Source organism: Ylistrum balloti, unplaced genomic scaffold (assembly GCF_031769215.1).
Source record: "Ylistrum balloti isolate Yb309-2 unplaced genomic scaffold, AGI_CSIRO_Ybal_v1 Utg370612, whole genome shotgun sequence".
Classification (NCBI taxonomy): domain Eukaryota; kingdom Metazoa; phylum Mollusca; class Bivalvia; order Pectinida; family Pectinidae; genus Ylistrum; species Ylistrum balloti.
In genome coordinates this window covers 1,645,937-1,662,173 of record NW_026782376.1, presented here as the reverse complement: position 1 = coordinate 1,662,173, position 16,237 = coordinate 1,645,937, and the positions used below count along the sequence as shown (strand labels likewise).

General features: G+C 35.2%; 2 protein-coding genes across 2 annotated transcripts; both read right to left on the bottom strand.

The window, feature by feature from the left end:
* Positions 1-25: 25 nt before the first annotated feature.
* On the bottom strand, positions 26-838 carry LOC132556974 (uncharacterized). The gene has a single exon (XM_060221437.1). The coding sequence runs from the start codon at positions 836-838 to the stop codon at positions 26-28; it is 813 nt and encodes a 270-aa protein (XP_060077420.1).
* Positions 839-8,395: 7,557 nt separating this feature from the next.
* LOC132556972 (monocarboxylate transporter 12-like) lies at positions 8,396-11,664 on the bottom strand. The gene is made up of 6 exons (XM_060221436.1): positions 11,439-11,664; positions 10,791-10,934; positions 9,956-10,378; positions 9,490-9,759; positions 8,992-9,117; positions 8,396-8,655 (listed from the first exon to the last, which is right to left on the bottom strand). Exons 1-6 carry the CDS (start codon positions 11,662-11,664, stop codon positions 8,396-8,398), a joined length of 1,449 nt encoding a protein of 482 aa, XP_060077419.1.
* Positions 11,665-16,237: the final 4,573 nt, after the last annotated feature.

Here is a 16,237-nt window from a genome sequence, read left to right as displayed (position 1 = left end):
AATATTGGACACGGACACTCTCCCTTCAGGAAAAACATGAATACTTGTCTGGTCCCTGTCCAACGCTACGTTGCTGCTGCTGACACCCTATCCTCCAGTGTCCTGGCTTTCCACAAGAGTAACATAGTCCTGACCTCCTGTTATGCGCCGGAATCGTCGGTTTTGTCGCGTCCATGTGTGACAAGTCTCCAGGTCCCTGTGGTCGAGGGGCACCGTACGGGGAGAACCGCCTCTGCCTGGATTGTCTCTGTGCCTTTACTTTCCTTTGAGCCCTGATTTCCGCCCTCTGTTTTTCATCGTCTGAATCCTCAGCCAGCTCATTAGCCTCATACTCCGCTACGATTTTCCACCCCGTTTCAGAAGAATCCGCTAACCTTATGAGTTTCTGCCTGTACTTTAAAATGTTCATACCCTCGGTTATTTTGTCGGCCGCCGTAACCAAATCCTGCTGTTCAACTATGCTAGAGTGAGCCTCCTGCAACTTAGCAACAACTTTGGTGTTAACTTTGAACTGCTCCTCGTTGCCTTTATGTCTGAACGAATAAGAATGAGTGTTTAATTCCACCAATTTTGAGATTTGGTCTGCCGATAACTGACGTTGGGAATCCTGTATTTCTGTTCTGAAAGAGTCCAGTTTCCTACTTAACATAGTTTCGAGCTGGCCTAACATGTCGTGCTGGGAAGCAGAAATGCGCTCTTGCAATTTGTTTTCCAATGATGCCGGGTCCATTTTTTCTTGACTGTACTTGTGGGTGTCCACGGCTAGAATGCCCGATACCTCGCCTACCCTTACACACTTTCTTAACTTGCACGTGCGGATAACGCGTCGCACTCCCATTGGACCATACAACTCTCACGAATATACCCGAATACCGTACCTATAGGAAACGCGGAAAATATGAAAATACTAATTACGGATGATAAATGCGCACATGGTGTTATTGTCGCGTTTAACGGTATGTTTTAAAGAAATATTTCACTTTCCTAAATGTGAATAAAGTTGCCATTTTTAATGGATTTTCATTGTACAATATGACATAATAGTTTGACGTTACTTTTAACAACGTAATGTAACGAACGCAAACGGAACCGTCTTTATAGCATTTTAAAAGTGACTGAAATGATTCTTTATAAGACACTAGAAGCATTGATTCATTTCCAAACTTTTTTGATGCTGAAACGCCGCTAACATTGTGAAGGAGAAGCAAGAAAATGAAGCCGTTTTGACATTTTCGTCTGTAAATATTGTAAATACAAATAAATATCCTTCGTCCTGTGTGTGTTGACATCAGTAACATCACCAGAACTGTCACTATATGATGCTGCTATTTTATGTATTTTATATCACCCTCCTCAGATATTTGTAATATCATTACAGAAAATACGCTCGGCTATCAAGATCTTACCAACAGTACTGCTGCCTTTCTAAGGAACTTGTCGGTAATTTACTTATTTATGGTTTTTTTATATGCATTGGTTTTTTCTAATGTAAATAGAAATTGGAAAAATCAAATAATTTTTTTTTTTTTACTTTAGGTGAGAATATTACCAATGATGGGACCATTTAAGAAAGTAAAACCTGTTTCCATTAAAACAATATTGATCATATTGTGGTCAACTTTTCCTTAATATCGTCCCCCAATATCTGAATGCGACCAAATATTATAGTTCAACATTTTATTTAAGAACCAACAGTTTGATCAACCCTGATTTAACTTGACGTGAATTGTTCTGAAACAATCAATTCTTCTAATAATATTTTTTTGTGTTTGTGATAAAGTAATTATCAATGATTTTTTTCGAAAAAGTCAATGTTCTAAGCTGTGTTTGAGCTATAACAAACATTATCATTGTCTCGGACAAATTATTTGACCGATTTAGACAAAAATCTTCGATCTAATAGTTCGAATTGGAACGGCCGCGCCTTGCTTTTTATCCTTCTTATATGAATTGAGCTGAATTCCTGGGTTTTCTTTCAGTGTATTTTCGAAATAACATGATGTGATAAATTGTTTCAATTACGTATTTGTTTCAGGTAACGATATATAGTGACTTGAATTACCAGGGTATGTGAATATATGCATGGTTAGAATTCAGATAAGGTTTACACTAATTTACCGATACTAGAGAAGAATTCCGTAGCGTTTTCACTGGCTCAGTTTATCAAATAGGAAAACAACAAATTAAACAAGAGTCATCAGATAAAATGTGGCGCTATTTTTTTTATGATATATTTTCTCTTTAAAATCCATACAGCAAACACCTTTAAAACATGCATGAAACAAAGTTCTTATCCCTGATGATAATATTCAGATCTAATAGTATCTAATAGTAATAGTAATCTTACTAGCTGGTTTGGATACATCTTACATCATAATCGTCATCTAAACTGCTGTATTCTTTTATGAGTTGGATTGCTGAAATCTTTGATTTTGTCCATAATATATTCAGCATATTCATTCAAACATAAATATACATGAAACCTGATTTACATGTGCAGAATCAAATCACATATATCAGCTATCAATTGTGCACCCTGAAATAGAAATTACACGCGATACAGATTACTACGCTTTTCCGTCTGAACGGGATTGGTGTGGTTATACTAAAGGTCCCGGTAGCGAACGACATTTTCTCACATATACTTCCACAGTCTCATTTCATGACTGCCTATGCGTTTTCACTTTAACTTTAAAGTGATCCCTTCATTAGTACAAAATAAAAAGGCTGACATTTCTTTTTTGTTGAGTTTTTGTCTTGAAATCGTCAGTCAGTGTATGTTTCATTCTTATAATCAACTTTTAGCTTTTTATTTAGATTCAGACTGTTCCCACGAGGATATTGGTATGTTGTTGATTTACTAAGAATAGGTAAAGACAAATTTCATGCACTGGAACTTTTATATTTTTACATTTTCTTTACAGCGGGTAGCCTTATGTCTATGCGTAGACAACTCTGGAAACTGGGAATACATTGCCGATCTTTGACTTGTAAATGTGAAGGTGGCTCAAACAAGCGTGGCAAAAATAATAAAAACTCAACTGTATATAAAGTATTAATACGAAGCAATAATGGTGATTTCCAGTGTATTTCAATAAATCAATGTTTATAAATGATAACAGTAAAACGTCTATGGATTTCGTAAACAAATTACAATTTATATTGCTAAACGTGATTTTTACTGCACGCAGCTAGTATGAACAGTACATGAAATAGATAACAAAGTATTGTAACCATGAATACCGCATTGATTCTTATTTTTTCGTAACGAATAAATTCGTTAATGTCGATGTTTGACAACTTAACAATATAGGTAAGATTTTCTAGGGACCGATCCTGAAATCTGTGCTGTACTTTATGTCAGTTATATTGTTCTGTAAGAGTAATTCAAGCACCCTTTTACGTATTAGACTTTCCAGTGATGTCTCGGTGGTTACGTATGTATATCGTTGTCAGTTCATAATACATTTGGTCATGTAGATCCTATGTCTATCTTAGTTGAGGGACATATAAGGTTCCGCCAAAAGTATTTAATTACGTCCCCTTATTGTTTTATGCTGCCATCACAGCTTTTGTTAAGATGAATAATATATGCTGTGTCACACCATGCGAGGATATCTGGTAATGCAGATTCCGTTCGAGGTATGCTGTGTCGGGGGCTGCGAGGTATCTAATGGCGCAGAGACGTCGTTCGGTGTATGCTGTGTCAGGGCCCGCGAGGTATCTTATGCAGACGCTCCGTTCGATGTTTGCTGTGTCAGTTCTTCAAGGCAGGTGGTCGCTGAATCTACCTTCACATACTGTGCTGTCGTACTTTCCCTCCCCAGTCCTACCTTTTACTGTTAACTTCCCGTTTATGAAAAAACACAGCGAACACACCATGAGCTTTCAAATATTTCACTCCTGCATATCGTTATAATTGAATATAGATTGATAAAACCAGTGTCATATTGTGAATCAACAGCAGAACTTTTGAAATAACATACTTTGTCATGATAACGATGCATTTTTGTCAAATAATTTATTTGGATGTTACCGAACTTCTGCTTACCATATACAGTTGTGGGATCGCACAAAGTTACACGATGCGCGCACGATGTCTGCACGATATGTGCACAATAGGAAAATTGGACGAATAAGCTATCGCACATATATGCGCACGTTGTGCGGTTCTATCGCTCAAATGTGCAATTCTCTCGTGGTTGACATCCATTTAGAAATGACTTATAAATAAGTGTGTGGTAGGTTTATATATTCTCTATAGATATAAGAATACAACAAAGTATATTAATCCATTAATATGTAGGTTGCAGTTATATAATATACACACTGATTAGTTAGATACACCCGTAGTTTTAAAAGTTTTGTATACAAAGAGTCATACGTGACCAATTGTAGTGTACGGACACACGTTATATATGTTAACATGAAATGGACGCATCTTTATGTCACAGCAATGGATAATTCAGAATCCCATATAGACAGAAAGGAAATTTTATTTTCATTACTCCCGTATTATTCTCAATTTTCATTTTAAACAAAAACAAATATATGCTGATATAAATCTTAAGTGTTGTGTTTGTTAAACGGGCGACATAGCCGGTACGGATCCTAACCTGTCATGTACCTACCCGTATACAGGAAAACTAACACGAAGTTTTGGGGCGTTGTGTGTTACCACAACTGTAATAGTGACACATGCAATGTATTGAATACAGTATGTTTTGTATTTCCAGTTTCTGCACTGTCTCAATGCGAGTCAGTGTCTGCAATAAACCTTAAATATGAGACAAGTTTGCATAGTAGAAACCTGCAATACATAAATTCACTAGAAAAACGCACGTCTGTCCTTACGTTGCCTAGTAGAAGGCAATATTAGAAAAGGAGGCTGCGAGTGTTTTCTTCTCAACAGCGAGAATGAAAACACGGAGTGCCAAGACAGCGAGGTTTTTACGCGTACTGCCAAGATCTGGAGAGCTTTCACCACAAAAAGAGATAGACAAATTCCTATATAGACATTAATCCGTCTTGCCTAAATATTATTATCATGTTCAAAGCCTTGATATAGACCCTCCATTAGCAGTGACAAGATTCCAAGTATTAGCACCCTGAGCGATATTGCTGTGATTCCTCGGAATCACTCCCCAAGCGTATTAATGGAAAAAAGCAAAGGATAGGTGGTAAGAAAAGACCAAGTTAGACTTAAGTCTTTATGAAGAAAGATCTCCTTCGCCATCGTCTTCCGAACTACAATGAACCAGCACAGTGAACATATCAACGCAAACAGCAATCCAGCTGACGAAGGGAATCGATTTCTACAATACGAATGTCAAAGAGCTGTGTTTGAACAGACCAAAATTTAATCAAGAAGGCTGGACCAAGAATCTGAAAAGGACATACGAAACGAGATAAAAAATGCCAAAAGTTCATAATCAGTTGGAGAATATTTGTTACGACCCTCTTCGAGGAATTCTCAAGACTCGCATGTACGCGGCTTTTCCTACTTCAGTAACTTCTCCAAATTGTAATTCCCTTTCATATCTACTTTCTTTTTTCCAAAATGAAAATAAATGTGACAAATGATGTACTTAAACATTTTATTTCGTTTGCGTCACATCACATCGATACACTGTATATTATAACATCGAAGTACTGATGCAACATGTAAATTACTTCTGTACAGGTAATTTCATATATGGCACAGACCTGACCTTGACAAGACAGTAGAAATGTATCTTCATTTTTTGCTTTTGTTCAAATTGGTATTAAAGTATCCGTTGACTGCATTTTGAGTCCGTTTCACTTTATAACACTGCAAGTGAATCAGTGTCAATATTTTGTCTATGGTCAAATAACATAGTCCGACACGGCGGTTTCGTGACATCACGTTTCAATTTTTAAGCGCATGTCTAACAATTTATCTATAACAGCAATTGGAAACCCTCCTTCTTTTGCATGCCTTAAATAATCTCTCAAGATCAGGTTACGAAGTGCACGATTCCCATTGGACGTAGTTTATACACAGTATATGTTACTGAGGCACGATTCGCATTCGATGTATTATATATAAAGGATATGTTACTAAGGCATGATTCGATGCGCCAAATTTTGTGTCTTTTGTTACTATAACTTTAACAAAAATATATTTATGGCCATAATGACAATATATAAGTGAATGAAAATGTTTGCACGAAAGAACATGTTGCACCATTTGCAACATCGTTATTTTAAAGGGAGGAAATTATAGGCAAATCTCTCTCTCTCTCTCTCTCTCTCTCTCTCTCTCTCTCTCTCTCTCTCTCTCTCTCTCTCTCCACGGAAAATCCATGCTTTGAAAATCGGAAAGATCCAAATAGGGCCTATCATATGAAATATCTAGTGCAGTAAAAAACTGGTAAACGACAGGTTCACTTTTACATCAAATATATAAAAACAATAGTAAACAATATCATAGAATATCAAGATATTAATTTTGAAAAAATTATAAATATCGAAAAGAAATAAATAATGAAATAAAAAACCATAGTAGCTTCACCTTTCTCTTCGTCAATTAGACTTTGCAAAAAAATTGTCCTTAATTATTGGGTTTTTTTGTGTGATAATTATGGTTATTTACTTCTTTCACCAGCGTCAGTGTCCCGTCTCATGTTCTCATGGATTTTTTTGTCCATCACATTCATCATGGTACTTTTTTCTATGCTACCATGAGACCATAGTCATCTTGGGTCTTGGCTGATCTGAAACAAAGATATTTAAGATCTTCTCCCTTAGGTGCTTCCACAATCTTGTCATTTTTTTAGAGGAGTCTCAATGGTATCTCTTGGTCATTCTTTGAAATTGCAACTAAACTAGGTCTCCGTTCTGTTGTGCCATCAAACGTTGCAATGCTGGGGTGTGAGGGTCTCTCTTGAAGTAAATTGCCATCAATTGTCATTCCATTCTTTTGCAAACCAGTAGTATTGGTTCGAGACCTACTCTCAGCTTCCGTAGGCAAAGCGTCATGAGATCCGTGCAACGCAAAGCTGATCTATTTTGAAAGTGAAGGTACCAGTTGAATTTTCAGTTTGATCTTCTTAGTCTACGTTCAGCTTACCGGAAAGAACATTGTCCAAATCATTCAAAAAGAGCCGTCCATCTAAATGTCTCTCGAGATATCCACTCCATAGACATAGAACGCATCCACAGAGATAATAGCTTAGTGGTACTGGATAGGAAATGGAGTTACTTACGGTTTTATGATTAAGTCTTTATTATATGGTAATTTGTTTGATTGAAGCAACTTAACAATGTCACACCAATTTTCAAACTGACTACGATATATGAACATACATTCGATAAATGCTAAATAATCCGAAGAAAATGTTTCACAATACACAGAGTTAATTCCACTCTCATATATTCGATCGACAGACCACAATATTAAAAACAAGATGTGTTTATGAAACACTTTACCCTCGATTGTAACAAAATAATTTTTTCGGTGCAAGTTATGGACAAGGTTGAAGTTGACAACAGACAAACAAACAAACTAACAGAGAGCACAAAAACAATACACCGCCGATATTTCGATCCGAGTGCATGAAAATAAAATAATACCAGTACTAAAACCAATATTACGTAATTATCCCTAACAGTAAGCAAACACCAGAACTTATGGTACACAGTATACTAACGGTTCAGCGTTAACTAACATAACTGACTGTCGAGTCTTAACTAAATATATGGTTTTGGATCAAAGGACGTAACAGCTGTATGATGTAACATCACTCACAAGTCCTAGAAGGACGAAACAGCAGCACGATGCAGCTTAATTCATTTTTAACGTCTACTTTATCTATGCTAGGGTTAGATTTGCATTGTCAAATGTGTGCCTTTCGTACAGTCCTCCGTCCATCTTACTTAAGTTTCAGTCTTTGTATATGTAGACAGAAAATGGTTAATTTTATGCATTTAGAATCTTAGTCTCCAAATTCCATATTTGAATTCTTTAATTTTTTTTTATATAGTCTTTATAGGAAATAGCAAGAGCACGTCTCAGAAACAGCATTGATGCAATCAATGAATACATAATCATCTCCAGGAAAGCAGCATGCCTGTAAGATGGACAAGTTTAATCGAACAACGACAGTGAATGTTGCTCTTGTTACAATTTTGCATTTACGTTTGGTACCATCATTACAAATGATACTTCACAAAAAACAAACAAAAACAAAACAAAAAAACAAAACAAAACAAAACAAAAAACTAGGCATATAAACTGAAATATTAGACGCGATAATGACGTACATCAAAACCTGTTATCAGTTTTTCAACTATCAATCAAGTCATTTTATGATATTGTATGCTATATCAACATATGGCTTACGTTACTGTTCGTAAAAAATGGCTTCCCTCCCTATTTGTAGTCCATATGTCTTCCAGTGTTTTCTGATATTGTATAAACATGTGATTTTCTTTTCACAGATATTTTCACTTTTTTCCTTTCTTCATCATCGTCGTGATCATGTGAAGAAGACATGTTGAATGTGTTGTTATGACTTCTCTCCCATTTTGCAATCCGTCTGAGTGGGATACAAATAAACCCTCCTAATCCGAGAGTAATGCCGCCGAAGTAGAATGACATGTTGTAGTTCCCACTCATGTCTGACAACGCACCTGGAAAATAATGATATGACGTTCAATTATATAAAATAATCGATATATATGTACTTCTTTCGGTCTGTTTGTGAATAGTGATTTATATTAAAAGCAATTCTCAACGGTCCTTGGTGAATGTTTAAAAAGTTTAAATATCATTTGTGCAGATGATGTGTCAGAGAGCAAATATGAACGATTTAGAAAGATACCGGAAGTGCATTCGTTTCAAGCTAACAAATACAAAAGGAGTTTTATCGAAAAATGAAAAAAAAACCTCACAGGTTAGTATTTCAATTAAACACTACCAACAAATTAGCACCTGCAAACAGCCATAAACATTTATATACAATTTACCTGCTATAGGCGACCCAACAAATGTAGACAGTCCCATGCTCAGTCCTACCAATCCAAATGAACTGTTGAGTCTGTGTACCCCCAATAGCTCTGACATGAGTATACTTCTCAGACAAATAAAAATCGCTGTAAACAATTAATACATGGAAATAATATCAAAATAACGCTATCGGTAAATAATACAAACCGATACAAACGCAATTCTTATGGCCACGAACTGTCAAAATTAGTATACTGAGCTATATTGTTGGAAAGTTTCAATGATTTTTAACCACGAAAATAAACCACACGAAAAATTATGATTTTACAGTATCTTATTATAAGCAGTTAGGAAAACAACGTTAAAACATATTTGTTGACATCATGTGGTTGTTCTTTTATCTAAATAATTATCTGAAAACCATAGCTTTCCGTGCAAATCTATCGAATCAGGGGCTATATATTCATAGATACTAGATATGAAATGAACCCTTCAATATATTTAAGTAATAACTTTACCCATGACTGCGCCAAACACAAAGGCATAAATGGCAAGACTTTCAAATGTGGTATAGAAAGGCACCAAGCCTGTAGCTACTCCACCAATTAAAAGGGCTGTGTTGTTTATCATCAAACTATTGGCCCAGTGCTTGTCCGTTATGTAGCCAACCACAACACGTGAAACAGTGTTAGATACGCCCATGATTAAAATGAGTAATGCTCCCTCATCTGATGATAAGTTGACCTCGCTAGCCCAAACAGGCAGAAAATTCGATGGAACAAAAAAACCTGCAACAAGAAGATTGCATTTTCGATGTATAAAAACGATACATGTCTAGTCTTATAATTTTCCGTTATAGTTGTGCACTAGTAATATGTTTTAACTTTTTATTAGATTTATGTAAATGTACGAATTAACCATCTGATTTTTTTCGTTTGTATAAATTTCAAAGGTAATTTACATTATAATTAATCCAGATATTACCAAACATGACGAGAAGACATGATGCTCCATACATCAACATAGTGGGGCTTTTAAGGAGTGAAAAGTCGAACATGTCTTTCATTGATGAGCAAATCTGTTTACATAACGGATCTGATTTTTTTTCAGTTAATATATTTTTTTTATCATAAGCGTTGTTTATTTTTACAGTGGCCTTGTTTATATCAGTTTCCAGTGGTCTGTAGGTTGCAGAAACAACAACCACGTTGAGAATGATTGCCGAAATAATCCACATGGTTCCACGCCAGTTGTATGTTTCCAAAAGAAATTCAGTGAGTGGGGCAAATACAAAGGCACCTACTCCAGCACCACAAACGGCAATTCCTGTCGCCAACGCTATTCGTTTATCGAAATATTCACCAATTATCACGATCGACGGTAAGTAAAATAGTCCAAATCCGATACCTATAAGATTGTGAAAAACATACAATTGAATAGAACATTTCACTACAAAACAAACAAAAATGATAGAAATTTTCTCACGTAAATGTATCACGATCCATCTATTTATATGGTTTTAGATTATACTTGCTTCATTTTTAATAACCATTAAAATGGCATTTTTCTTCACCATTTTTCTACAATCTACATGCATATATTTCAATATTCTGACAAATATTGTTAAATAAAAAACAATGCAATTTATTACATCCATGATTAAGTTCATTGAAGATACCGTTCGTCTGGAAATGTGATTGTGAAATCAAATTAACATAAAAAGATGTATTTTATAAGGTCGATATCACTGGTTTTGTAACTGTTCAGCATTTGTTTACAGAGGACGTATTTGTCCATAACAAGATTGAAATGCGAGTACCCCCTGTAATTCCGTAAAAGATTATCATCACGTCCAGGTTTGGTGAAAATGAGGAAATGAAGAGCCCAACGCTGGCGATGACGGCTCCACTTCTACATACCAATCTACATCCATACCTGTTCACCAAGGCACTGGCAACAGGTCCTAATAGAAACCAAATTAATATTTATCTTAAAGTTTTCATTTGGATATACATATTGATAGACACACAATCACGATTCCAGTTGAAAATACAAACAACAAAAAGTGGGGATTGGGTGGTATTTGCAATTGACTAATGATCACTATCCTTTTCTTAGCTATATCGCATTTGCAAACCCTAATGATAGTCTCAAATAGCTTCATATTATGAAGTGTCACTCAGGGTTGAATACTAGCGAGTTTAATCTAAATGAATCTGCACTGAACTCTGTTTTTTCCTGATTTCGTTCTATTCGAACTTGTTTCGTTACCAGGTTACTGCATATATTGCAGAAAGTTTATGACGTAAAATGACAATTTGTTATGTTTTTTGTTTTTGTTTTTTTTGTTTTTTTTGTTTTTTTTTGTTTTTTTTTTCTTTCTTTTTCTATTCACTTGTTGATTCAGCAAGTTATTTCAGTGATTTGTATCGAAGACATAAATGTCACTGAAACCATTCTAACTCACCAGTGACAAGACAGGTTCCAACAAGTACCGAATGTAACAGTTGTGTCTTTCCTTTGCTTTCTCCAAAATAACTTAGAAATTCTGGGAAGAAAATGCCGTATGTAAATATCACTCCATCAAGTAAGACGTTGACCATAAAGGAAGAAAACATGACCATCCATCCCCATCCACCGTCTGGGGGCTGAGCTCGTTTCGGTTGTTGAATAACCACATCATCTGGAGACATCTTTTTTATATTCCTGATTATCATATTAATACATATATATTATCAAAAATGGTATAAAGATGCTTTAAATTGACCGAAGTTTAATGAAAATTACGGCGTAAGAAGGAAGCGAGCTTTCAATATTAACAAAAACAGTTTCTTTTTCAATGCAAATAAGCTTTATTTATTGAACATTTTTGTTTGAACGTTTCTTGCGATAAGGTATACTGCAGAAATGACAATATGTGTTCTCTAAATATTCTTCCTTTCATTGCCATACGGATCAAATTTCATGATTTTTAAAAATGAAAATAATGCTGGATTTTACGTAAAATGGTAACCACGAAACCAAATCCCCTTACAGTATTGCTGCACGTAAATGAATATTATGTATATCATTTGGTTTCATTCACATGTAAGACGAAAATGCTATGAAGTGAATGTTCCTTCTAGTCGTTTGAATATATACTGGACTCAAACAGTTAAGGATCATTGTAGATGTGATTATTTCTGCCATTCAAATGAATTCAGTTTGACTCTCCTTGCCACTTTAAATTACAAGTCTATATAACTATTGAGTCTGTACCTGATATATATACATGTATCCAACCTATAGACATGTGATTTAATTAGGAAATATACTTAAATGTTCTCTTATATACTAAAATCCTATCCGACAATTCGAAATTTACATTAACCACGATAGAATTGCACATCTATGCAATATAATCGCACATCGTGCGCGCAGATGCCATCGGTTCTGAGTTTGAACTGATGGAAGGTAATGTTCGACCACAAAGAGCTCGACTTGTGACTGAGTACAGTCAAACAGAAGCAAATGTGTTTACGTTATGTTCCTGGCGGCCACGGCAACCCCATGCGTATATGTTGCATCCCGGTTCGATGCGTTCTGATGGATCCCTCACTTTTTTATGTCTCCATGCAGATCTGGTGCGTTTTTCGCGTTCTGTCAAAACCCCTTACAGATCAAACGAGAACACAGGAGAGGTTTGGAGCACGATTGTGCCCTCGGTATAAAAGACATCCGCTCAAGCAACAGCAATCATTTTATAAAAATATTTCAAGGGGAGGATATGAATGCTAAATATGACGAAAAATTTGTGATCTTGTGGCAGTAGGCAAGGAATAGGACTTTCAAACAACTCACCATGCCGTAACGCAGATGCCTACAATGCCTACTGTCACGTTTTGTAGCGTTTAACAAGCTTTATGGTGGTCTTTTACGTTTCTAATCCACACCGTCGCTGCCTTGGCAAATAATTTAGCAGTCTAAAATTTTGGCTCGGTAACCGTTCCTAGTTCTTTCGACTACCTTAAACCAGGTATTGGGACATATTTGAGTGGTGCCATGTCGGAGTAGTGTTATTCAGTTCATTATATCATACAGTCCAAAGATAACTACAATCGTAGCCAAAGCCAATATACAGACTGTATTAACATGAAATGATTCAGTAACCGACTCACTTAGATCAGGGGCCGTTTTCTTTTATCAAAGAATAGGTTGATGTATTAACAATATAATAATACTTACCAGTCGGTGTTGTAATAAAATCTAGATAACCGTCCACAATATGGAAGAAAACCTCACGAAATTAAATTGTCAGACTCCTGTTAAGCCGAATACACGTTGACACTACGTGATCACAATGAAACACAAAAGCAGTCCTTGCATTCACTTACAGTTTATGATTACTGAAGCGGGTAACAGCTTACATAACGTATGATATAGTAAAAAAATTTCAACAATTACCGGCGTATCATTTTTTCAGGCTTTAAAGTACTAAAAAATCAACATAACATAAGCGAAAGACTTCTAGCTGAGTAATCCATCCACGTTTTGAATAATATTGTAGTGTTTTTACGCACTAAAATATCAAACAGGTCATTCTTTCTGCATGACGAGGCTTTTGCCAAACAATGGAACATTAAGAAGATATATGAAGCGCGTTTTATCAGCAAATATATCAATCACTCTTTTTGCTATTGTTCAGCTAGGAGTTAAGGTTTTTCAATGCCTTTACCGAATAAGACGATTTTTTAACTTTCTATTTGCAGCTTTGCTGAGGTGTGAACTGAAAGTTTATATTTAAGTAGTAACCTTATGTTAGCGCTTTCCGCAGTGAAAGTGTTACACTACAATGCGATTGTACTGATTGCACTTTCTATAAATTATGCTCATGAAGGAACCGTTGTGAATACGCGAATTCATCATTGCACTTTTTTGCAAAAACGCGATTTTTCACTAAAAGTTGGTTGTACCAAATTCAATTCCCTTACATTAAATTTCAGCCGATTGGATGGAAAATAAACGTGTTTGTTTGCAAATATCTTAATAATGTTGTATACTTTGTTTTCATGTGAGAATGTGATTAACAAGATTTACATGGCTGGTCTTATTCCCCTTGAGATGTTTAAGGAGTCTCCACGTCAATCTTTCTTTTGTTCATATTTCGCCCTATATCAATTGCAATTGAAATAGGATTGCGTTGACATGTTGGTATCTTCTATTTGTTGTTTTGTACCTTTAAGTGCTCTTGTATTTTTCAATCTCGTAAACAGTAGCTTCATTAGAGAACAGCATCTGTTTGATTATATTCTTCAAGATTGTGTCTTCCTGAATTTTCGAAGTTTTTTACAAAACTATTTGATATATTTAAAAAGTTTAATCAAGTCTCATGTTCACGAATCCGTGACAAGTCATTTTAGAACGATAAAACGAATCAACAACATTACTCGGCATTTATTATTTTGTCGATGCCAAGATATGCTGAAAAGAACTACACGACTTGAAATTTTTTAAGATTTACCACGATGCATGAATTAGTGAAGGAGGGAAACTTCAAGGTTATATTCAATCTATGAATAATATTTGCTAGGTGATTTTGAACATTAGATGGTAGTGATTACACATATTATGACAAGCATGACACAGATTCTTAACCTAATCTGCACTTTTAATGTGCTAAATAAACCGACCATGCATATATTGTGTTCATCCTGTACATGGGATTAGTGACAAGATCTAGTTACAATAACAATTAAGAGACATGTCGTTGTCCGTGTTTGTGATTTTCAAGTGCAAGATCGAGATCACCTATGTTGCAACGGTAGGTTGCAAATAAACATTTCACAGTTTTGAAGAATTAGATAAGTGTGACGATAACATTATATACACAGTAAACAACCATATGAACTTTACAAAAAGTGATCAAATTAAACATCTGTATACATATTGTATATCTACAATAATCATTGCTATATAATTCAAAATGCGTTATTAGACTTAGTGGCAGACTGCACATGTCCGAAACTATGTGAGTTAAGGTCTAGGGTGAAAAGAGGATTTCCGAACAATTGTATACAAATTGAACGTAACATTCAAGGTAGTGAAATTGATGATATAAATCTTTTATAAAAAGTAGTAAAAAGACGTTTTCACAAGGATTACCACAAATACAAGACACATAATTTATCTTGGTTAGTGGTTTTAATTGTAATCAAATAGCAGAATCAAGGGTAAAGAAGTCTGGACTGAATATATATGCTATATACTAAAGTTATTTCCTGTGGTACCACCAAAATACAAAAATGTATCAGTATTTACAAAATGACTTCAACGGGTCTACCGTTATTGATAAGTGATACTATGTACATATAATAATGACAAATTAACAACACTGTATATTCTTTATGTAAAATTAAAACATTTGATTTTATTGACATCAATTATGTATGAAACACTAAATTACATCACTAAGATAAAATATTTCGATAATTACAGTGTTCTCCACAATATAAATGTATCACGAGGTTCCATGTTTTTCTCTCCATATACATGTTCTATACACCAGATTTAGCATTTTCTTATCTGACGGAAAATTATTTTTTCGTTTATTCTACATTACTCTCATTTTGCAAATAAAACTAAATGCACACTCCGATAAATTTTAAGAGTTGTGTTTGTTAAACGGGAGACCTAGCCGATACGGATCTGTCACGTATATACCCGTATAGAGGTATTTTTTGTTGCTACCACTCGCCACTCTCTGCGGTGTGAAACTATAGGCTAGAAAGTCTATGATCAGTATTCCACAAGTGAACTCGGACGTCGCCTCTTTGATGCTGCTACCCAAAATAATTTACATCAATTGATTCATGAACCGGAACATATTACTCATAACTCAGCTCACATCCTTGATTTTATTTTTATCGACAAAGCCCATTGGGTCGTTGATAGTCAGGTAACTACCCCTCTCTGTAATTTTGACCATAGTACTATTACCTGTAATCTGAGGTATCAAGTACCAAAACAGAAGTCATATAAGAGAACTGTACGGGATTATAAAACAGCAGATATCGAAGGTTTGAATAATGCTTTCTCAACTGCTCATATTGACATATTTGTTAACGTTTTAGATTCTCTAAGTGATATAATTACTACTGTAAATACTTTTATTTTAGATACCTGTAAATTGTTTATAGTGAATAAAGTTGTTACTATTCGTCCCCGTGACAAACCGTGGATTACAAATGAAGTATGCAGAGCTTTTAGGAAAAGGGACAGGTACTACAA

Bases quoted from the DNA above. Each gene is read 5' to 3' on its own strand.
- LOC132556974 (XM_060221437.1), bottom strand. From the start codon at position 838: ATGGGAGTGCGACGCGTTATCCGCACGTGCAAGTTAAGAAAGTGTGTA.
- LOC132556972 (XM_060221436.1), bottom strand. From the start codon at position 11,664: ATGTCTCCAGATGATGTGGTTATTCAACAACCGAAACGAGCTCAGCCC. The intron at 9,760-9,955 runs GTAATATCTGGA...TTCTTGTTGCAG, and splicing joins ATGTCTTCTCGTCATGTTTG to GTTTTTTTGTTCCATCGAAT. The intron at 9,118-9,489 runs GTAAAGTTATTA...AATTGTTTACAG, and splicing joins TGTGTTTGGCGCAGTCATGG to CGATTTTTATTTGTCTGAGA.